At 42.6% G+C, this 23,443-nt stretch overlaps 1 protein-coding gene across 2 annotated transcripts in view; it reads left to right on the top strand.

The window, feature by feature from the left end:
- The first annotated feature begins 3,533 nt into the window (after window positions 1-3,533).
- Window positions 3,534-23,443, top strand: part of HTR2A (5-hydroxytryptamine receptor 2A) — a 61,026-nt gene continuing 41,116 nt past the window's right edge. The window contains exons 1-3 of one of the 2 annotated variants that reach the window (XM_086711861.1): window positions 3,534-4,181; window positions 4,621-5,355; window positions 8,127-8,327. In XM_086711861.1, coding sequence (XP_086567987.1) covers window positions 4,944-5,355; window positions 8,127-8,327 — 613 coding nt within the window. In that variant the 5' untranslated portion in view covers window positions 3,534-4,181; window positions 4,621-4,943. Of the gene's footprint in view, window positions 5,356-8,126; window positions 8,328-23,443 lie in introns of both variants that reach the window. The other variant, XM_025924446.2, reaches the window with a different exon arrangement.

Here is a 23,443-nt window from a genome sequence, read left to right as displayed (position 1 = left end):
TGAGCCAAAGTCGGAGGCTTAACTGAGCCTCCCAGGTGCCCGGAGGATAGTATATTCATCAATATACTTTTTTTTTTCTATTTTCTCTAAGATATTAAGCTCATCCAGAGTGAGCATTAAAAACACAGGTTTAAAAATATAGGCCTTTCTTCCCCCACCCCCACCCATGATGGGCATAGAGGACGGCACTTACTGGGATGAGCACTGGGTGTTGTATGTAAGCGAATTTGACAATAAGTTATATTAAAAATAATGAAATGGGACGATTAAAAAAAAATAAATAAGTATTAGAAAAAATTATGGGCCGTAGGGGGGGTGCCTAGGTGGCTCAGTCAGTTAAGTGGCCAATTTGGGCCGAGGTCTGGTCTCGAGGTTCGTGAGTTCCAGCCCCATGTCGGGCTCTGTGCTGACGGTGCAGAGCCTGGAGACTGCATTGGATTCTGTGTCTCCCTCTCTCTCTCTGCCCTTCCCCTGCTCACTCTGTCTCTCTCAAAAATAAATAAACGTTAAAATTTTTTTTTATTTTTTAAATATAAGCTTTAGGTTCCCTAGGAAGCCACACTTGTGTGCAAGAGACACACTTGTGTGCAAGAGAAGGAATGCCTAGAGCTCCAGATCCGTATCTGCAGGGCAGCGAGGGAGGCAGGACAAGGGAGAGGGAGGAGATTAACTATGGTGAAGTCCCAACAGAGGCCTCAGCAGATGCCACGGAGGCTCTGGTATACCAGGATGGTCCCTCAGCATCATCCAGTCCCGAGGCAAGGGAGCCAGACTTTTGTATCCTCACAGCAGACTCCAGGGGAGAGGCAGGACTATGGCCAAAATGGCCTCTTTGGTGGAGGTTAATTTTCACAATGAGAATCCACTGAGAGCCATCAGTTATCAACACTTCCAGCAACAGGGAAAACGAGAACCTCTGAAGGAGAAGCCGGGCTGCACATCAGTGTTCACCATAGCAGCCAAATTACAACCCTCTTCCCAACTCAACAGTGTCTGACCTTTAAGAAACCATTCCTACCAAATCTCACCCCCACCCTATTAATACACAAGCTCTGCTTAAGCACAGTCGCCAAGGCTCTGAGTTTTGCACAAGTATTCATACAGTTGTGAATAACCCCAAAGGCTACTGACAATTATTTTTGCAATATAAATCGTACACCAAGAAATTCATGGACTGGCTTTGCCATGATTGCAAACCTATTCATGAAGCCTGAGATCAGATTTCTCTAAGAAAAACACAGTAATCCATAAAACAAAATGTATCATCAGAAAGCTTTAATTTTATAACAAAGTATTTTTCAATCACACTTCTTCTCTTAAGATTAAATTAGTATCTCATTGGGCAAAGTAATGAAAAAGGAACTAGAGATTCTTTGTTTCCCCCTGATTCTGCTTTTTAATACAGGCTGCCAATTCATTTATTCTTTCAAAATTCAGCGGGAGATACCATGCATAGCCTTGAAGATAGGTAAGAAGTTCACCATTTAATAAAGACAGACATGTGAACAGGTATTTATCAGTCACACGTTTCTTTCAACAAACAAATCTAAGCACTATGTGTACAGCCATCAACAAGACAAACCTAGTCTTTACCTACATGCAATGTGAGCCCTGATAAAATAGAAAGCTGAAGGGGCCTACATATGGGAGAAGGAGAGCCATGGAAAGCTTGATAACCGTAAGCCAACAACTAGACTTTACAGAGCTCTTAAGTTTACACGTGTCTGGTGATTTTTTGTTTGTTTAGAGAGAGCAAGAGTGCAACGCACAAGCATGCGTACGTACACATTTAGGGGAGGGGGCAGAGAGAGGGAGAGAGAATCCCAAGCAGGCTCCTTACCATCAGCACAGAGCCAATGCAGCATCAAACTCATGAACTGAGAGGTCACGACATGAGCCAAAATCAGGAATCGGATGCTCAACGGACTGAGCCACCCAGGTACCCCATGCCTGGTACATTTTAACTCTGACATCAATTATCTAAGGTAGATACGATTTTTCCCTATTTACAGATGAGGCAATTCAGGCACAAAGATGAAGCAGCTTCTCAAGGTCACACAGGTAGTGAGTGTCAAGAGTGGGATTCAGAGGACTTACCTCTGGAACTGAGCCTTGACAATGGAGTAGGAATTTGCCAGACGGATACTAGGAGGGGGGTGGGGAGCATTCCAGACACAGGGAACTGCAAGTACAGAAGCTTCGAAAGGATCAAACCTGCAAGTTCACTTGCACTCAGGCTGCCTATAGAAGAAAACAGGAATCCAGGCCTGGGAAGTGGGAACGGTGGGGGCAGAAGAGACCGGAGTTGTGCCTCACAAGGGAGAGACTGAACGAATGGAAGCACAAGTTGATTGGGAGTGAGGTCAATTTTGTTTTAATAAAGTCAACACTAGTATTAATAGAAGCCACTGACATTAACAACATCCTTTAAGCATGTTGGGTTAATTATTTATATGCATGACCTCCTTTTAGTTTCATTGCCACCTTGAGGGAGGTACTACAATTATCCCATTTTTACAAGGGAGGATACGGAGTCTCAAGGAGGACAGCTGGATTGTCCAGGGCTCTGCTGTTTCAGTCAAGGAGCCGGGATTCAAAACCAAGGAGTCATGACCCAGAGCCCAGGCTCTCCGCTGCCTGCTCTAGGTGCCCGGCATCACCCCCCTCCTTCTCTGAGGAATGCAGAGGGGGAGGAGGGTGGCAGAAAGGGAAAAATCCCACTAAGGAGATGCTCCAGCCCAGCAAGCTTGTAGGGCATGGGCCAGAGGATAGGACATCTGAGTCCACCCAAGTGGCATTGTGGACAAAGTTCTGGCAGTGAGAACAAATGAAGAGTCTTGCTAACAGCCAGCTGTCTGTAGAGATGCTGATTCTGTGACTAAGAGAATGGGTGGAGATAAGCACCAAGAAGTGGGCACAGGGTAGGGAGAAAGGTGCACAGTCAAGGTCTTCTAGGGCACAGACGAAGGGGGTCAGGCAGCTGAATGTCTAAGTCAAGAGCCGAGAGAAACCATCTGCTAAGAAGATACAGGTTTGTCCCAAGACATGTTGAAGGGACTCAAGTGATGGAATGTGTCCAGAGACAACGTGAAGACAATGGACAGAAGCCGAGAAAACTGTGCTATTCAGCAAAGACTCCTGTTTTCTTCTGTAAAAATAAGCAGATAGCGTGTGTATGCATACATACACTTCTGCGTCTGCCATATAGCTGCTTTCTTTAGAAACTATAGAAGGCGCATTTTGTTTGGTTTACAAGGAAGGCAGGAGGCCTTCAAAATTCTCTGAGAAACTAACTCTGTCTTCCACATGTGAGATTTTTAATTACTTCTAGGCGGTACAAGTCTGGACAAAGTAAGTTAGTTGAATGGTGTTATGCTTTTAAGAACTAAAAATGCTACAAACGGTTTGAGTATCGCCCAAGAGGTGCTTGGCCACTCTGAGCCCAAGTCACTGACGTCAGTAGCTGCGCTTCGGGCATAAGCGCTTACGGGCTCTGGACGGAAGCATGGCATGCTTACAGCGCTCCCGGGATATGCCATTTTCTAGCCTTATTTATGTTAGCTCTTCACCCTAAAAACACCACAGAGCAGCTTACCTGCTTTAGCCATCTGTACAGAAGGCGATTTCTCCCGTTTCTAACAATAGAAAACTTCCCAGTGTTAACATGTAGCAAAAAGGAGAAACGAGAAAAAGAAAAAAAAAAAAAAAAGCCTCTTTGGTCCGCCCTCCCTGGCTGTTGCTACCTTGCAGTTTATGACATGCAGATAGAGGGAGGTCTGGTGAAGTGAACAAGGCAGCCGGAGAGCTGGTCCATTCCCGTGGAAACCACGAATCCCTGGGCACAGGCAGCTCTCCCTACTTTCCTGTGGGATTTCTTTTGTGCGACTTTGAGAGGGGCTCATGAATGATTTCTCAACGTGTGCCTGGCTCAGGCAAGCCGCACAGGGAGGGAGTAACCCAGCTGAGTGGGGGCAGAGCCAGCAAACACAGACCGCGCAGCGCTGGAAGTGCTTCTACTCGTGCATGCAGTTTTTGAAGTCAGCAAAACAGAAATCAAATTACTATCCTATTATGCTGGTCGATGCTCAAGAAGGGACTCTATGCTCGCTTAATTACCATGAGAGATGCGGCAAGTCACAGAACAGCAAAGTATGTCTAACGTGGGGACCCTGAAGACAAATGTAAGTTCTCATGCTGCTGTATTTTTACTGCCGTGCAATTTTCTTTCTGGCTTGAAATCGTGCTTGGCCAAAATGTTACCATTTCCATGAGAATTGCTAGCGTGGAAAGTTGTCTGATCTTTGCTTAAGACTTTTTTTTTCCTTCTTTTATTAACTAAGAATAATGCAAATGGAAATTCCCGACAGCAGCTGGGAAATTCCCGACATTCAGCCTCAGACTTAGAACTATAACCCCAACTAGATTCAATTACTATGGGATTAACACTGGATGTATTTTTAATGGATTTTCTTAATGTAGAATGCCTCCCGCCCCACTGTTTTGGACTGCATGCTATTTTAATACTGCTGTGGCTAAACTAGTGTGATCAACATAACCAACAGAATGAGATAGAGCTCAGGGAGATTCCTGGTAATCACCAAACTTTTCTTTTCTGGCCAGGATCACCTTGTTTCTTCCTGAATCCTCAAAACTCTGCAACCTCTGTTAAAAAGTTCATTCTGCTTTTTTGACCTTGCTTTGAAGGAAAAAAAAAAATGCAACCAACAAGACTCCCCTAACATTGTAAAGGAAAGAAACAGAAGAAGCCACTGCAGTTCCTCAACAACCATTGTGATCATGAGGGAAAAAAGGCAACCCAAGGAGCCCAGCATGTACACCAGCTTCCGTGTGACAGAGCGTGAGGACAGAAAGATGAATGGCGGGCTGAGGCTCTGACTTGTTAGTTTTCCTTTACTTCAGCTGCTACAAATTCCGGCTTAGCAATGGATGTTCTTTTTGAAGAAAATGCTTCCTTGAGCTCCACTACAAACTCCTTAGTGCAATTACATGACGACACAAGGCTCTACAATAATGACTTTAACAACGGAGAAGCTAACACTTCAGATGCATTTAACTGGACAGTGGACTCGGAAAATCGAACCAACCTTTCCTGTGAGGGCTGCCTCTCACCACCCTGCTTCTCCTTACTTCATCTCCAGGAAAAAAACTGGTCTGCTTTGTTGACAGCTGTAGTGATTATTCTAACCATTGCTGGAAACATACTCGTCATCATGGCAGTGTCCCTAGAGAAAAAGCTGCAGAACGCCACCAACTATTTCCTGATGTCACTTGCCATAGCTGATATGCTGCTGGGTTTCCTTGTCATGCCCGTGTCCATGTTAAACATCCTATATGGTGAGTGGCGTTAGTTTCCCAGCTATACCCACCCTGGTAATAGCATGTGCATGTGAGGAGCAGATGAGCTGGGGCTCAAGGGACAAACTCAACACCAGGGCTTATTTATAGTCAAGGGTCTACGGTGTCATTCTCCTTAAATTTAAAGTGAACTTTCACATATTACACAATCTGACAACCTATTATTGGAGAGTTTGGGGCTTTGGGACACGTACATTTCATCTAGTAATTTTAAATGCCCCCAAAGAAGTCATAAAGCAGTAATCTATCCTTCTGAATCCCCTTGATTTTCACTTCTGTAGATTCCCAAGTATTCCAGCCTCCGGGACAAAGCACAGTGGTAGCTTTGTCACAGTTTTCAGCACTTCTACTGGAGTGGTAAAACCTTCCCAGTTGCCTTAGAACATGTGCAGAGACAATCTCAGTGGTGCAGCGGGTGTGATGTGAAAATATGCAGATTCTCCTTTAGAATAAATGAATTACTCCAGTGTCAGTTGTTCCTACCCAGAGAAGCTAATTCGGAAGTGTGCCTCTGAATTATGCCCTCCGCTCTTTAAAAACACAGCCACACCAACTCCTCCCGTCTGGTTTGGAGGGTAGAAAACAAACGGGAAGACATTAATCCTGCTGTCTCCAACAGTTTCAAAGAGTCAGACCTCTTAGCAAGTCAGCAAACACTGGGACAGCTTCAGCAGAAAGCAGAATGTGAGGTTTTCAAGTCAGGAGTAATACATCCGGGGTTTCTTTTTAAAACAATATTTAGACTGACATAGGCACACAGTCACTCAGAGCTGGAAATACATTATGGTCAGTGTAAGAGGGGATTTTTCTAGCCAGGTCTTAGGGGCTATATATGTATCACCCCAGCGCCGAGTCTGGAAGAGGAGGGAGATGGGCAACGCAGAGCAGGCGCCGGTTTGCACAGGGTCGATAATGCTTCCTTGCAAGGCCAGCCTCCGTTTGGCCACTCAAATGTCACACCGGGATGATTTCATTAAATTCGCCGTCATTTCCCAGACAGGCTGCAAAGGTTCTGGCTTCCTCAAACCCCACCCCCTTAGAAGGCGAACTCCGGGAGTTGCGCACGACTCCCAGAGGTTCTGTCAGGGAACCAAAACCACAGCGCGGGGCGAGGGCGGGGGCGGGTGACCCCAGTGGCAGGTGGGGGGCAGGCACCCGCCAGCTGGGTTAAGAAGCTAGGACCTGGCCAGGGCCTCCCGCTCGGGATCCAACTGCGCCCCCTGGCGGCGACCACTCCGCGTGCAACCTGTTCCAGCAGGAGTTGGACCTCTCCCCGAACCCATCACCGCAGGGTGAGGAAATGCTCCCTCCCTATCCTTGCCTCGGAAACCAGACTAGGCCCGCCCCAACTGCCTCCTCCCTGCAGAGCAAACTCCAGAGGCTAACATCAGTTCCGACCAGATGGAGCGGGGCTTCCCTCTAGGCACTGCAAATGAAGACGCTCCTGTTTTAGGTTTTCGTTGTTGGTTTTTTTCCCCCTCCAAATAATCAGAGTGAACAGCATTATGTTAGGCTGGTATCCTGCACCCTTTACTTTCCTATATATAGGTGATGGCATTTTCACAGAGTCTGTTTGCGAATGTAGTTCATTCAGCTTTGTGAGTCTGGAATATCGCAAAGAAAGGCAATCTTTAGGACTTGCCTTTTCACAAGCACACAGATGCAACATCACTGCTTACACAGCTATCAAAACTAATACAGGTTTACCTGTTTGAATCCCTCTCCAACAAAGACAGGGCACTTCAAATATGCCTTATGGACCCTCCTCCCGCAGAGCTCTTCATATTGGAATCATCAGGGACAGATTTGCAACACTTTGTTTGGGGCCCACCTCCACCCACACCCCTAGGCCCCGGGACCCTAGAGAAAAGCTCTCCAAGCTGATTGCAAAGTGCGGGGGGGGGGGGGGGGGGGGGGCGGGCTGACAACCACTGCCGGCAGCAGCTGCTGCCCAAATGTGATCCTTCCACCAGCAGCACCAGGCTGCAGATTCACATCATCAGGACCTCCAGGTGGGGTCCGGCAGTACCATTTTAAGACCCCATCAAGGAAATTCTGAGGCTCCCTCAAGTTTGAGAGCCACTTCCCTGAAACAATGGTCAGGGCAAGAACACCATGCTTTTCTGCAGGTTTCCCCTACCCACAGGCACATTCCAAACTGGAGTTAAACATCCCCAAATATTATGTAATTACTTTGTCTTTCCAAATAAAAATATTGTCCATCTGGACCTTTTAATCATTTATTCATTCACACCAATAGCATTGATTGGGAGACCACCAAATGCAATCACTGTGGAAGACTGAGGGGTTCTAGTGATTCGCAGGTGGGTCGAACCTCCGGGACCCTACAACATGTGTAAGAGGTGAACTGAAGGCAGTGCACTACAAGAGGAGCTTCAATAGAGGGGCTCAAAATACATCGAGGCTGCTAGCTCATTAAAGACAATAAAGGTCGGTTCCGTTAGGCAGAGGAGATAGATCAAGAGAAACCCTGAAGACAACCCACGTTAACCACAACACCCTGGCCTAACTGCAGCCACAAGAAATTTCCAAACCTTGTGTTCCTCAGCTAGTATGGGCTTATTGTAAACACAATTTTTTTAAGGCTTTTTAATATATTGAAAATCTGTGGTAATTGCCCTTTGCCAGCACCTGTGCCTTTGCCCGGAATGGAAACCCTTCCGGCACGGTAAGTGCCACCCACCAAGAGGCCGGAGGTCCCTTACTAACGCTAACCTTCTGCATCACAGGCTATCGGTGGCCTCTACCTAGCAAACTCTGTGCTGTCTGGATCTACCTGGACGTGCTCTTCTCCACGGCCTCCATCATGCACCTCTGTGCCATCTCGCTGGATCGCTACGTTGCCATCCAGAATCCCATCCATCACAGCCGATTCAACTCCAGAACTAAGGCATTCCTGAAAATAATTGCTGTTTGGACCATATCAGTGGGTAAGTTGGGTACAGGATTTCAGGGTCTCATTTGAAAGGACAGGTCACACCTTCCAGAGGGACTGGTCCTGTTTTGTTGCCCTGAAACCTGACACCCTGAATCTCTGGGTGTTTTTTTGCTGTTGTTGTTGAGAGAGAAGGTATAATGTAGTCATTATCAGGTTTGCTTTAGGAAGCAAAGTCTATTAACGTCACTGGCTGACAATGTCAAGCTTTCACAGTTAAGACCATACATACCTACAGCGCCAAAATTAGACCTAACTGTGCCAAAGCCACTTCCAGATGCTTTTTCCCCTTCTCACACTTTCGAACTCAGTTCTCTACAATTCCCCCGGAGACCTCAGCATTTGTCATCACCAGACTGTGGTCAGTTTAAGACTACAGATCCCCACGCTGAACAACACACAGCTTCTGGAGACTGGGGAAAGGTGCTGGATTCTGTAACTCAGAGGCAGAGGACAGAAGACTTGCAGAGGCAGTACTTGCTCAGGGTCAAGACGTTTCTGCCTGCCTCATGCCTCTGTAAACCCTGGTCCTGTTATGCCACCACACCCCAGAAGATCTCAACCCCCTTATGTTGATCACACACATTCACCGCTCACCAGGATTGATGTTCTGTCACACACCCAACAAACAGGAAAGCCCGGGTAATGGAAGCCAGAGGGGCAGCTCCCAGGTAACTAAGTCAGTTGCACCTGTCACCTCAGCAGACTTGGTTTATAACCAGATTCCCCCGGGGTTTACTTTAAAGCTGCAGAACTTCACAGGCAATAACACTGCACCTCCTTATGGTCACATGGGTACCAGCATCTACTAACATGAGAGACTATGGGATTTGATAGCAGGCTTGAGTCTACCCCACAGCGTGTAATAGAAATCCTAGTTCATAGCTAACACGAGGATGGGTTTTTTTTGGGTTCCCATTGTTTGCCTTGCTGCTACAGATTCCTCTGCAGAATAGGTAAGTCCATCTTATGGATGAGGGAAGTAGGGTTCAACAAGTGAAAAGACTCCTGCACAGCTAGCCAAAAGGACTCCCACAGCTAGCACATAGGACCGTGCCAAATTATGATGGAAATGCTAACAATCTGCATGATTTTTTAAGTTGTGTAGAGCCTTCTATTTTCCATTTTAAATTTCCTATTGCAGTTTGAACTAGATAGATCTCATTAAGCTTATTTGATCAATTAGGGAGCCAGAGCAATGAAAGGTCTTGTGGGCTTGCCAGATCAGCTCTCCAACTAATGGCGGGACTGGGACTCCCACCCTTCTGGCACCAAGCCCTGCACTTACTGCTGAATGACCACCTTCTTTATAAAACCATATTTGCTTTACCAAAGTTTGTGGTTTCTGCATCTATGCAATCTTAGACTCGTTCTCTTTCAAGAGAAAGACTAGTGACTCTCAATCCCAGCTGCACCCCTGGGGAGCATTGTGATTTAATTCTTCTATGGGAGGGTGATTCTAAGAGTACAACTAGGGTTGAGGAGGACTGAAACAAATAGCAAGAGGTAATTAGCAAAAGTAGGCAATAATTCAAATGAAGTAAACCATGCTATAGTCAAGTTTTACCCTTGTACACTGTCCCATTGGTGAGACAGACACTAGGAGCACTACCCATCTTTTACCTTCTGCTGTACTAACAGCCCTTGCCCCATCTTAGTCAAGCTCAATAGCACTAGAAGTAAGGGCTGTTTCTGAGCAAAGACTACCAACCCGGCAGTGTTTAAAGCACCCTACGGGAAATCAAGTGCAGAGAGGTTGCACAGGATGACATCACTCCATTCAGCCATCACTCCAGGAGGAAGGCAGGCTGCAAAGGTTGTGGGGGTGCTAGTAGGGGTCATCATCAATGAAGCCATGCTTACAGCATAGCTACTATGTGCTTAGCACTGAATGGACCAAGTTATGTATTTGAAGACCTCCAACAAGGTGGTGGGGGAAGGCAGGTAAGAAGACAAAAATGGAGTTTACCTAGGCTCTATATCGCAGGTCTGAGATGTAAGGCTGAGTAGAGGACAGTTGGGGGAAAAAATTCTTAAGAACCCAAAGGAGCTTAGCCTAACTATTCTGAATTTTCTTGTGTTTCCTTTTCTATTTTACATTTAGATACTTATGTGAGATGGAATTTTGTGTATACAAAATAACGGGTTCTTTGACTAACTTCACTTAGCATCATACCCTCCAGTTCCATCCACGTAGTTGCAAATGGAAAGATTTCATTTCTTTTTGATCGCCAAGAAATACTCCATTGTATATATATACCACATCTTCTTTATCCATTCATCCATCGATGGACATTTGGGCTCTTTCCATACTTTGGCTATTATGATATTGCTGCTATAAACATGGGGGTGCATGTGTCCTTCGAAACAGCACACCTGTATCCCTCAGATAAATGCCTCGTAGCACAATTACTGGGTCGTAGGGTTCTTGTACCAATGAACATAGCCTTTTCAGCATCTATTGATAGATCAATAAACTGAAGGGGAAAAACTGGTATCTTGTTTTCTTCCTAGATTTGAATTTGAACTGCCCTTGCATTCCTGCAATACGTTCCTAAATGAAATTGTTTTTGGAGGACCTTGTTAGTTTTTCTTAGAAAGATTCTTTTTCTAGCTACAGTAAGTAAATTTGGGGCATTACTCCCCCCTTCCACCATGGTCTTTATTTAAGTAGGAACATTCTTTAAAAGCTAATATAGAATTTAATTCCAAATCTCTCTTCCTGCTACCTTTTCAAATGTTACCTTTAATCGCAACCCTAACCTTTCTTCAGTGGTTATTTACATTTTCTACCTTGCCTTGGGTTAGTAATTACAAAGTTAAAATTTTCTATCATACTGATTATTATTAAATGCAATTCTTGCCTTAACATCAAAGTCAACTGATCTTAGTATAGTTATGCCAGTTCCCTTTTGGTTATCATACTCTGGATCTATCTTATTCCATCTTACTACTGTTACTTTTTTGATTTAATAAAGTATATTGCTTTTAAGCAGCAAATAGTTTTCTTTATAATCCAATCTTTACCTTTTAATTGGAGTATTTACTCCATTTATATTTCATGTAACCCATATATGCAGTATTTGGGTTTAAATTTACCCAGTTATTTTTCTTTGTATCTTCACATTTATTCTAAAAAAATTTTTTTATTAGTTTTCTTTATTTTTGAGAGGCAGAGACAGACAGAGCATGTGTGGGGGAAGGGCAGAGAGAGAGGGAGACCGAATCGGAAGCAGGCTCCAGGCTCCGAGCTGTCAGCACAGAGCCTGATGCAGGGACTGAATTCACGAACCATGAGATTATGACCTGGGCCAAAGTTGGACGCTCAACCGACTGAGCCACCCAGGCACCCTATCACATTTATTCTATATTCTGGTTTCTATCCTTGCTTCAGTGTCCTCATCAAGAATTATTCATTCATTATTCCCTTTATAAGCTTGTTATTTCTTTTAAATCCTTTTAGTGATTTAATATTCATTTTTTTTTTACCTAATAGAGTACAACACAAATTACCTTAGTATTTGTTGGATAGTGGAAAACCTTTGGAATAATTTAACCCATGTACCCCTAGATTTCCTATTATTTTTTCCTATTTCCTAATTTTAAGAATCCTTTTAAAACCCCTAGGACTTAAGTGTTCTTCTCCCTACTTCCCATATACTAACCATTTCTGTTGCTGTTCATTACTTTGGTCATTTCCATGATTCTGCTGGCCCTCATATTCCTTACTTCTGAGGAATTTCTTTTAGCCTAAGGATGTAGTTTTCTTTCAGCTTATTATTCTCAACACCTTTATTTTGCTGTCTTTTTTTAAGCAGGATTTTTGCCCAGTCAATATTTCCAAGTTTCTAGTTTTCCAGCAACTTAGAAGTGGCATTCTCAAATTCTAGTTTTTAGGATTGTTTGATTGTGAGAACTCAGCTGACTTAGCGGTGTTCCTTAGAAACCACCATATCTCTTGCTACCCTTTGCTGCTTTGGGATTTTTTCTTTGTATCTTAGCAATTTTACTATGATGGGCGTACATGAGGTTTAGCTTTGGTTTTGTCCTGCATGGTCCTTCTTTCTATTATTGTATTTGTTACTCAATGTCTTTTGTTAATTTAGCAACACTATTGGCCATTGTCTTTTCAAGTACTGCTTCTGCCACATTCTCTCCCCCCAACACATTTCTTGGACTCCAGTTTCATGGATGGTGGAACTTTCATGGTTAGGACTCAGCTTTTCTACTTTTCATCTTTAAGTCTTCAGTCTGGGAAGTTTTACTGCATTTTCTTCTGGATTATTAATCCTCTCTCCAGCTACTTCTAATTTGCTGTTCAACCTACGTATTATAGCCTTAATAGTTCACTGTGTTTTCAGTTTTGATATTTCCATCGAATTCCTTTTGTATGTATTTAGTTCTCTGGAATAATTCTCCATGTTTTTAACAGTTTTCTTAAATACTGAATCACAGGTGTCTGTATAGCTGAGTTACCTGGCGATTTCTATTTTCTGGGATCTTTTTTCCCTTTGGCTCTTAGTATGCCTGGTAATTTTTTTTTTTTTTAATACTGGACACTGAGAAAAATTGTGAATATTCTCTCTTGATAGGGGTTCTTTAGCTTCAGCAGGCAGTTACAATAATCCCCTTAATCCAATCAGGGATTGAGTTTATTTTAGTCTGACTTCATAAGCACTTATTTTTAGTTTACCCTTATACCTAAGGGTATAGTCCTTCATGACTTCAAATGAAAGCCTCAAGCGTTTTCCATTTTGCGCAACTCTGACCACCTATCTTCTCAGCACTTTAAGGACTACTGCTGACTCTTCAGTTACTCAGCCTCTCAGTCTATTCCTCTAACTAACTGGTATAGGACTACTTGGCAGAAGTGGATAACGTTAATACATTCTTTGTGCTCCCTTCACTCCTGAATCTTAATTCCTGAAATCCTGGCTGCCTTGGTAGCCCTAACTCCAATTTTTGATCTCCCTAACTCCTGAGACCAGGCTTTGGGCCTTGAGTTCTGCTTTATTTCAAACTACTATTACCATACCTTTTCCTCATTTGAAATTGTCCAGTGCATCTTTTCTCCTCTCATTTTTGTCATTGTTCCTTTTATCTTTTCACAACTTGTGTTTAACACACCATCTGCCTACCTCTGCCTTTTGAGGAAGAAATTCAGCCTATGTTACTGTCACAATTGACAGTTTTATTCTTCTCTTTCATATGCTTTTCCTTCATAGTAGCTCATTTTCCCTTTCTCAGGTTTACTCAATTGTACAAGGCCTTCATTTCCTTCACCCCATCCCAGCAGTTTGGATTAGCTGGTTTTTCCATTCTTTTCATTATCCCAAATCATTTCACTGATATTTCTATTAATATATCATAAATAATCCTTCTAAGGTTGTTTCATTTCCTCGTTCACCTTGAGGCCAAAATCACAGACTTTTCCATAACTTTAAAAGAACTTAGTAGTGAAATAGCTTTTTAAGTCAAAAAAATGCACAAACTGTCAATATCCAGACATACCTGAGTACCTCCTGAGAAAAAATTTTATGGCTAAAAAATCAATATGAACAGTCAAAAGAAAAATTTCTGTGTGTATGAAGAGACCAAGGGTTGCCATTTCCAACCTACAGTAAGTACCTACATTTTGAAAAACAAAAAGACAACCCATAAAAAAACTAGGAAAAATATGAACAGGAACAAAATGGACGATAAATGCTGGGGAAAAAAGGACAATAAATCGACTGGAAAATGCTTAGCTTCTGTAATAGTCACAGAACTGTAACTTAAAACAATGCATTACCATTGTTCACCTGTCTCATTGTTCACCTGTCTCAAAGTTAAAATGAGCAAGACACCACACTAGGTGTTTCCACGTGTACTCACATTTGTGTGCATATGAATTGCTCTTGGAGAGTCTAGCCAAAGTTATTAGAATTTTACCTACTTCAGATCATCTGTTCTACAAAAAAACCAAAGTAGATGTAAGAATCTATGCCTACAATATTAAGAGGTGCAACAGTCTTGGGAAGTAGCAGAAAAGAAGGTTGGATTATGGTTTGTTGTATTGTTTTTATCCTAATTACAGAACATTTTATAGCTCTTAAGAATACAGAGGTGGGGTTATTGGATATTCAACTGGAAAACTGGCCATGGTTCTAAGTGAAAAAAGATTTCAGCATGGTGTGGACGACATGAGCCCCTGCTGGTAAAGTAGGAATTTATGGAGATCTATTAGCAAGGAGAATCTGAGGACTTCACGTTTGCCAACAAGGTGAAATTAAGGGGAAAAAATGGCAGGATTATCGTATTTTCCCTTGTATTCTTCTGTATAGTTTTGTCCCAAATATTGTTATGATGATCAAGAATGAAACATTTCCATCTGTGGTATGGGAGAGGCTTCATGGAGACGGTGGCGGACCTTCCAAGTTGGCTTGAATCTAGCATACAGCAAACCTTGGGAACCACAGCCTGGATAGCTCGTTTTCTCCTGCACTTGGCGTTTCTGAGATTTGCTGCTGCCTCCCCTGCTTACTGCTACCAGCTTGGTCATTTTGCCGTTGCCAAGGCTTTCATCCAATTCTGAGGCAAATGAACGTAATTACAAATCAATTGCACTTTCTATTCGTGAGCTTCTTTGAGTCAAGAATTGATGACAGAAAAGATTGAGGCATTAGATTAAGAATGATCCCAGGGTTCTTTGGATTTCATCATCCCTTCATAAACCCAATTCCCATGATCAGAGGCAACCATGACTTCGCTACAATGTATAAAATAAGCAAACCCTTTCCCCTCAATGATTGCCTTGCTTATGTCATGTAACAAGAGAAAATACTTTATTCCCCAACTGTCTTTAACAAGTCTAAGTATAGATTAGATGGAAAAAGTGAAATAGACTCTCTTTCACAGTCATTCACGTGACAGGCAAAGACACCTATGTAAATTTTTTCTTGCATTTCAGAAATCTATTTGCAGCTCATGGAATCATTTTTTAGTATCATGGGTCCAAAAAGAAAGATTTTTTGCCTCCCTCCTCAAGGCTATGCCTGACTATGTATTCTCTACATTACTACTTTTATAGTAGGATAAAGGCCAGCTGTGTCACATGTATTCAGAACCTGTGTTTTCACAAACTGACAGCAGACAGAAATCCTCAAATTAAATGCTTCGGCCACTAGGTACAACCTCTTGCCTTCGAGCAAGTCAAAAATTTACCTTCTTAGTGCAGATTGATAAAGAAACTGAGGGACAGTGGAAGGATCTCGGTGTAGCCTTAATATTTTGTATAGGACTTTGAGTATCTTTAGACAATTTTCTATCTTGTTTGGTATGGTCGGTCGGTCACAGATCTGGGTTATAAGGTAAAAGCCTGGAGTATGGCTATCTAACTGTCGCTCCTAATCTCTGTGACAGAACAAGTTTTTACTAACCTCTCTGTACCTTAGGTTCCCCAAGCACAATGACAGTAATAGTACCTATGTCCTGACATTTAGGGATTGAGTCAATATAGTGTTTGTGTCTTAAGTGTTACAACATGTAAACCTTTCTGTAAAGTTCTTGGGTTTTTTTCCTAACAAGTTATCGGGATTAGCATTTTGTCTCTTTTCAGGATTGAGCTATGTATTCCCAGTACGTTACTACTGGTCACTTGACATTGGTGGTTTTTACCATAGGGATTTTTGTTTTTGGGTATGTTCTTTTCTTCTTTAGGTCTTCTGAATTTTGAGCTACTAAAATTGCCTAAGTTATTAACAATATAAAATCAATAAAAGTAATGGAAGATTAAGTCTTTGAGCCATTTAGAGAATTTAACCTGGGGGCGCCTGGGTGGCGCAGTCGGTTAAGCGTCCGACTTCAACCAGGTCACGATCTCGCGGTCCGTGAGTTCGAGCCCCGCGTCGGGCTCTGGGCTGATGGCTCAGAGCCTGGAGCCTGTTTCCGATTCTGTGTCTCCCTCTCTCTCTGCCCCTCGCCCGTTCATGCTCTGTCTCTCTCTGTCCCAAAAATAAATAAACGTTGAAAAAAATAATTAAAAAAAAAAAAAAAGAGAATTTAACCTGCAATTTTATTCTTTCTACATTGCTACTTATGCCTTTTTTCCCCGATTTGACATGCCACTTTATCATAATCTGAGTTCCCATATATGTATTTGGGTTTATTTCTGGACTTGGTTTGTTCATCTGTTTATTCTTTTACCCAAGGTGTATTTTGGATTAAGAATACATAATAGCATTTATTATCTCATATCAACTCCCTCATTCTTTCAGACTTACCATGACCATTTTCACTTGCTTTGAGTTTTAGAAATCACATCTAGCTCCAGGGGGAAAAAAAAGTTTTATTGAAATTGCATTTAGCTTAATCAACTTTCTAGAACTTTTGGGTGGTATAGTGTATCTTTTGGGTCTTTTCTACTTTTCTGTGTTTTTGCAAGCAGACTCCAATTCAATATGGAATGAACTGAACGTATAGAAACAAATATAACTATCTAAAATTCTAGCATTTGGCATTTTAAAAAGCCATATGCACATAGGTCCAAGAGAAACAATAGTGAACTATGCTTCATTTTTCTATCAGATCCTATCTTCTGGGGGAAAAAAAAAAACTTACAAAATACAAACTGAATTAACTGAATCAAATGAGCTCAACACCAGTGTTCTGCTGGCCTTTATGCTGGGGCCAATTCCCAGCTCCACTGCCTGAAACCAAGTATCTAAGGAGTCTGCCTGGGATTCTGTCCTCTGGAATCCTACGGGTTTATGCCCAACTCCCTTACTGCCAGGAGTCAGCCCAGGAAGTGGGGTCCAGAGACTCAAGCAACCAGGACAGGAAGCCAATGGGTCACCTGTTCTGTCTCCCACTGCTGGGAGATCACAATGTAGGCTAGCACCTACCAGGACACAAAGGCAAACCTGACGAATTAATCTACATCTTCCTTCCCGTTGGTTTCTGTAGTCATTTCATCTCCTGGGTGAAGTGAAATTGCCCTCCCCAACTTTTTTTTTTTTTTTTTTTTTTTTTTCCCCTCTGCCGTACTGCATTGTCTTAATCCAGGAGCTCTGGGCACCACCTCAGCCTGCAGGTGAGTGAGCCAGTGTCCACGGACAGGGATGCTCACAGCCACACACAGATGGCTGTCCTTCCCAAGAGGAGCACAGTGCCAGACAAGCTGCCAAGTGGCCAGCCCCCACAGGGCCTCTACCCACTCAACCCACCTTCTCTTATCCCTTGAGTTCCACAGTCCTTTCCTTTTCTGCCCACAGGTGCAGAATTTAGGGACCTCTTCCCTGCTGACCAGCGCTTCTCATACTTAGGAACACCACAGAAAGGCTAGGCTTTTGGAGGACATGTCCTTGATTGTCCTCCAGGATGCTCGCCCATGGATAGGAAGCCACTTAATGGTCCACGCAGCTCAAAACCTGCCAGACTAACAGCTGACTTCTTTCTGCATGGCAGACTCAGCCATAGCTATGGGACAATATGCTCAATAAAATGACACTTAGCATATACTCTCCAGGGTTACTGGAAACTGGTGAGAACATTAACAACTGATTTTGGTGGTAAAGAAGAAGGGCTTATACTTTGTCTGTCTGCTGCTGTGGCCTGCTTATGGACTTTTTTGCTCTTTTTATCACTCCCTCAAGGAAAATGAGGAAGGAAAGGAGGGACAGGGCTCGGACTTTTGTTGCCTCTGACCATTTTTTAAGTCTTACTTAGAGAGCATGTGCACGTGAGGTGCGGGTGACCTAGAGCAGGGGGGGAAGATCCCAAGCATGGAGGCCGACATGGGACTTGATCCCGTAAACTGTGACATCATGACCTGAGCTGAAATTAAGAGTCGCTCTGCCTTGGGTGACTGAGTCACCCAAGCACCCCACTTCTGGCCATTTAAAGCAGAGGACTAGCATCCATATACTGCCCCTCCATGCCCATGGGCTGTGTCAGGAAACTTCAGGTTATGGAGGCTTTTACTTTTTCCACATCTAACCACTCCTTCTGGGGTAGATGGTAGGAACCCTCCAGTCAGAGACTATGGTAGATCATCTGATTGATAGGTTATCACCAGCACCCTTCATGTCCTAGTACCTGTTTCTTCGTTGGCCCAACAAAACTCCAACCCTGGATCACTCAGACCACCAGTCCTCACTGTTGCTGCACCCACGTAACCAAGAGTTTTTGGAGAAAGTAGCCCACTGAATTTCATGGCACCATAGATCCCTGGTTTCCAACTTTGCCTGGACCCTCACTCTGGTCAGTGCTTTGGTTTGTCCCTAGTGGATCTTTCAAGTCTTTTCCTATTTAAGTTTTCTCAACCTCAGACATTCATTCTCCATATAGATAACCTTATCCCATTCTCCTCTAAGGAAAGGCCATCAAGCCCAATTCCCCCTTTCCCTACTTTACTTCCCATTTCCAATTTCCACATGCATTCTAGGACCATCCATGTTCTTCTGTACTTTGGGGAAGGACAGGAAGTAGAGACAAAGTGTCTTCAACTCGTCCCCATCCTCTCTGATTTAGCTCCTTCACAATTACACCCTTGCTTGTTCCATCTTGTCACATTGTTCACCCTCAAAGCACCATCCAGCTTTGGCCGCCCTCCTTTTCATTGTTCCCAAGGTCACCAAAGCCTTTCTCATTTCCCGTATCTGGAAGGCTTTAATAATATACTCAAGTAATATGTAAATACCTTCTCAATGTGAAAGTCAAGCAGTTCGGACTACAGAGAACACAAAGTCGCTTTCATCTCTTCTGCCTTTCCTGAACCCACTGGGGTAACCTTGAACCTCACCTTACCATTCAACACGGAGCACAGGCATGAGAGGAGCAAGCGAGTAGTACCGAGCAAAGATCCCTCAGATTTCAGCCCTTTGACAATGCTCCTCAGTCCCCTTTCATCTGTCTCTCCTTGGACTCTGCACTTCAAGCTGTTCCTTCTAAACCCTGCTGGCCTTCGCTGCAGTTGCTCTGGTTTGGCCCTTTCTTCAAGTTCTGCGTTTTCTAAACCAGATCCCATCTGCTGTCCTCCATCATTTGTGAATTACTAATGAGTGTACATTCTTTACATGGGTTATTCCAGTTAATTTTGACCTGTGCGTTTTGTTTTTTAATCAAAGGAATTTTAGGGTTGTCTACACAACCCTGATTCAAAGAGATTTCTCATTCCTTGTCTACTCTTTTATGTATTTAATTCAGATTAATCTCTCCTTCAAAAAATTCCTCTGTTCCTTTACTACCTCCAAGAATCACTGTGAAGGTTTATATGAGGAATCATATTTACAGGCTACACTCAGATAATTAAGACATGACCAATTCCCACCACATTTAAGGATACCACTTAGGAAACACATTTGATATAGGAACTTTGGAAACCACCCTGGATATAGGAACCCAAGATCTGATTACTCAGGGATCCTTTTTGCTTCCGATACAGCAGTTACCCCATCTAGTTTGTTTTTGTTGTTGTTGTTTTTAATTTTAATTAAAATTTCATTTCATCCAATGAAAGATACTCCATCCTGTCTGGGAGAAAGTTGATGCTCATTGATTGTTTTATTTGGCCCAGTGGTTATTGTGTCTGCCTTACGCACTGGCTAATGAACCCCTCATAAATGCCCATGTTGTACTATAAACCATGTACCTGTGGTTTCTCTACTCAGAGGGAAAGGAGAGGGTCCTCTTACATTTCCCAACTACCTAAGTTCCCAGCACCTTCCTGTACATTCCTACCAGCATTCTATTGTGGCTCCCATCACTATTCAGGCATCACCATTCTTAGATGTATATTGAGGCATTACCTTTTGGATGCCATGATGAAAAGTCACCAAGTCTACCCTATCATTCTGGCTTAACACACATGCTCCCCCGATGTATACCTGAAGACATTATTTCTTTTAATTGGTCTCCTAAAGCCACCTATCAAGGAATCAAACACCTAGGAGACAAAGGCAAAGTGTATTTAGCCACATAGAGGAGCTCAATCATGTTGTTTCAACTAAGTAAATCAACTAGAAAAGGATGAAGACCTGGAAGAATGGATAGGGAAGCAAAGGGAGGGAAAGCAATAGGGTTTCTTCAGAGGCCCTTGTAGTTTTTCCCTGATACCAAGTCATATTTAAAGTAATAGGTCCCCTATGCCAGCTGTTTTACATACAGGACCTCAGTTAGCCAAGCGTAGCTTTTTTCAGTATTCAGATGTAAGGTCTGTTACCATAGAAACAGGTTTGGCAAGAGGGGTCAAAGCAGCAGCAGAGACCTACCATAAGCATTACACTAACTTCAGGCAAATGTTAAAAGTCACACTTTGGTCTCTTCTATAACTTGGTGCTTTAAACTCAGCAGGAGAGCTTTATTAAGTCAAGCAAAAAAATAGTTATTAACGAGGTTCCATTTTTGACTTAGATTTCTCATAAAATTGACAGCAGTCACACAACAGTGTGACTTGGTAATGTTCCTCTAGGGAATGGAAAACTTTCAGATTCTGGGTATGGTGTTCAGAACCGCCCCCCACCCAGCCCTTTTCTCCGTGAACTGTCATAGCCACCACTTGCTCATCTGCATATTTTGAGGTATTTTATGGTTTAGCTAAACACTTGGATTGTTAGAGAAAACTGAAAGACTCAAAGAAGATGACTGAATTGTGAAAGTGAAGTGTTTCTCTAAGCATCCCTAGTAGCCATTCTCAGACCAGTTTCTGAAACCATGTGCAACAAAATTGACAACCCATAACTGAAGACCATTTCCACCCTTGGAGGAGAACTTCCTTTGTGTCTGAAGGAGGACTTTTCTGTAACAATGGAAGTACCTTAAAATTACTGTAAAATGCACGTGCTTGGGGCCCATTCCCAGATCGTCTGGTTCAATAGGAACAGAGAAGCCCAGGAATTGGTATACCTCAGGAAGCACTGCCCGGACTATCAGTTTGGCATTTGAATTTTTTTTTAATGTGTATTTTCATGTATCATACTGCATGTTTTAAGATTTCAGATTGTACGTATTTGTCAAGAACCAGGTCAGCATTTCCACTGGTACACAGCTGTTCAACCATGAAGAACATTCTAGGCTTTTAACAAGGGGGGTGGGGAGGGGCAGGGGCAGGTCTTACTGGTCTGTGTTCTTTACTAATAACAGTAGATAGTCACTAATTTCTTGCAAAACTGACCAATAATGAGCCAATCCTCATTTCCTCAGTTTTCCTTTCAAATCTGTCAAGGTAATAAAATACTTTCTCACATCTAAAGGAAGATCATGATATATTTTACAGATATCAAGACCCATCAGTAATATTACCAGAATTTAAGAGGTAAAATACAATTAAGACCTAATTTCCCTGGAGCTCTTTTGAAAGGGTTTAGAAAGTTTTACATCTTACATGGGATTTGTCTAGAATTAAATTACATTTTGATGATCCTAACTTTCTAATTCCACTTTCTACTCTTGGGTCTCAAGACCTAGAATGGTCAGCAAGCCTCTGAACAAAGATGCTTTTGTTCCTGTAGCAAAGAATTCTATTTCTAGATCTGCATTCAACCTTCAGAATCATGCTCAGAACAAGTTGTGTGTCAAAATATGGAGGAGAGCACTGAAACCACTTACTGGCCTGCCCAGACAGTGTTACCTCCAACTATCTGTTCCCCTATTTGGAAAGTGTGTCAGCTCTTCATAATTATTTTGAAATGGGGATGGTTCTTGGGTGACTAATTTACAGACCCTATTGAAAGAGTAATGCTAAATAGCCTAGCTTCAGAATGATTTGCTTTTCTTTTTCCATAAAGATTGAAGGCAGAGAAGACATCGCTTATTTAGCAACCCAATCAGTGGCTCAGCAGCGCGAAACATTATATAAACAGAATTAGAGCAGGTGAGGAGTAACGAATCTAAAGGGGTTTTTTGTTTTGGTTAGCCCAGATCCAGTTTCAAGTAGAACTCAGTAGAGAGCAATCATAAAAGATAGGGTCTTACGATTGATATCCCTTGGTTTGTCAGGTCAAAATTGACTGGTTTAGGGGCTCTTAACAGATTTTTCCCAAGGATAAAATAAGAAGTCAGAATCAGATTGCTTTCAGAGTTCTTTAGGAAGATTGTTCCACATTAATACATGCTAGAAGCTTAGGTCCAATTACTCTAAGTTGAAATAATTCTCACCATGTCAAAGACCCCTAAAAGTTAAAAAGGAGAGTAGGGATGATGGGTGTGGCTCATAGCAAGGAGTTCAACATTTTAGAGCGGCCTTGCAGCACCAAGCCCCTCTGTCCATGGTACATTGACATTCAGAGTTGAGCACCAACCAGGTAGGAAGCTTCACCGGCAGGATGAGCTGGGTATGGAGACCCAGGAGACCTAGGCTACCATCCAGCTTTCATCAGCATGTGGGCTGTGTCCATGCACTCGCGAAGTGCCAAGTTTGGACTACAGTCCTAAAGTCTGTAAAATTGAACCCTGAAGTCTTGGTATCAAAGGAGAATATTTAGGGAGAGCCCAAGTAAAGCTTAATTAGCATTTATTATCTCTAAACCACCAGTTTGGCTGTTCTTCACATTTTAGCTCAAATTAGATAGAATTCACCAGATTAAAATCGAGTATAACTGATATAGCTCTAAAATATGCCTCAAAACTCCAATAGGTAATTAACAGGTCATTAATATACATAAGGTTTTGAGCCAGGCAATAGCTTTCCTCTTTAAAGAAAAAAAAAAAGTTGAAAACAGTTGCAATTTTAATCCTAGAACTATTTTCATCGGTCTCCCACGTAGAAAGTATTTTAGCAAAGATAATACCCTTCACGCGATTCTATACCCTAATACTCTCATAAGATTGTTTTGATGTTTTTCTATTTTTCCATTACAGGCTCTGTTATAGGGTTTTAACAGAGACAAGTTATTCCCTCATGTTGGTAACGCATACTGTGTTAGCAATCTCCCTGTAGTTTCTAGTTTTGACCAACAGTAGTATATTCAGGACATTCATTTGGCACTTAATAGCATTTACTATATTCTGTCCTTATGGTTGTCTACTTTTTAGTTTAGTACTTTCAGTTTCACTTGCCCCTATTTCCTTCAGGTGCATTTACTCTGGTCCAAATGATTTCTTCACTGTTTTCCTATTTAAGCAAATCTGACCAAG

The sequence above is a fragment of the Puma concolor genome, chromosome A1 (assembly GCF_028749965.1).
Source record: "Puma concolor isolate L17-30 chromosome A1, mPumCon1.1.hap2, whole genome shotgun sequence".
NCBI lineage: Eukaryota > Metazoa > Chordata > Mammalia > Carnivora > Felidae > Puma > Puma concolor.
Note: the sequence above shows the minus strand (reverse complement) of the source record. Positions and strands in the feature narration are given on the sequence as shown.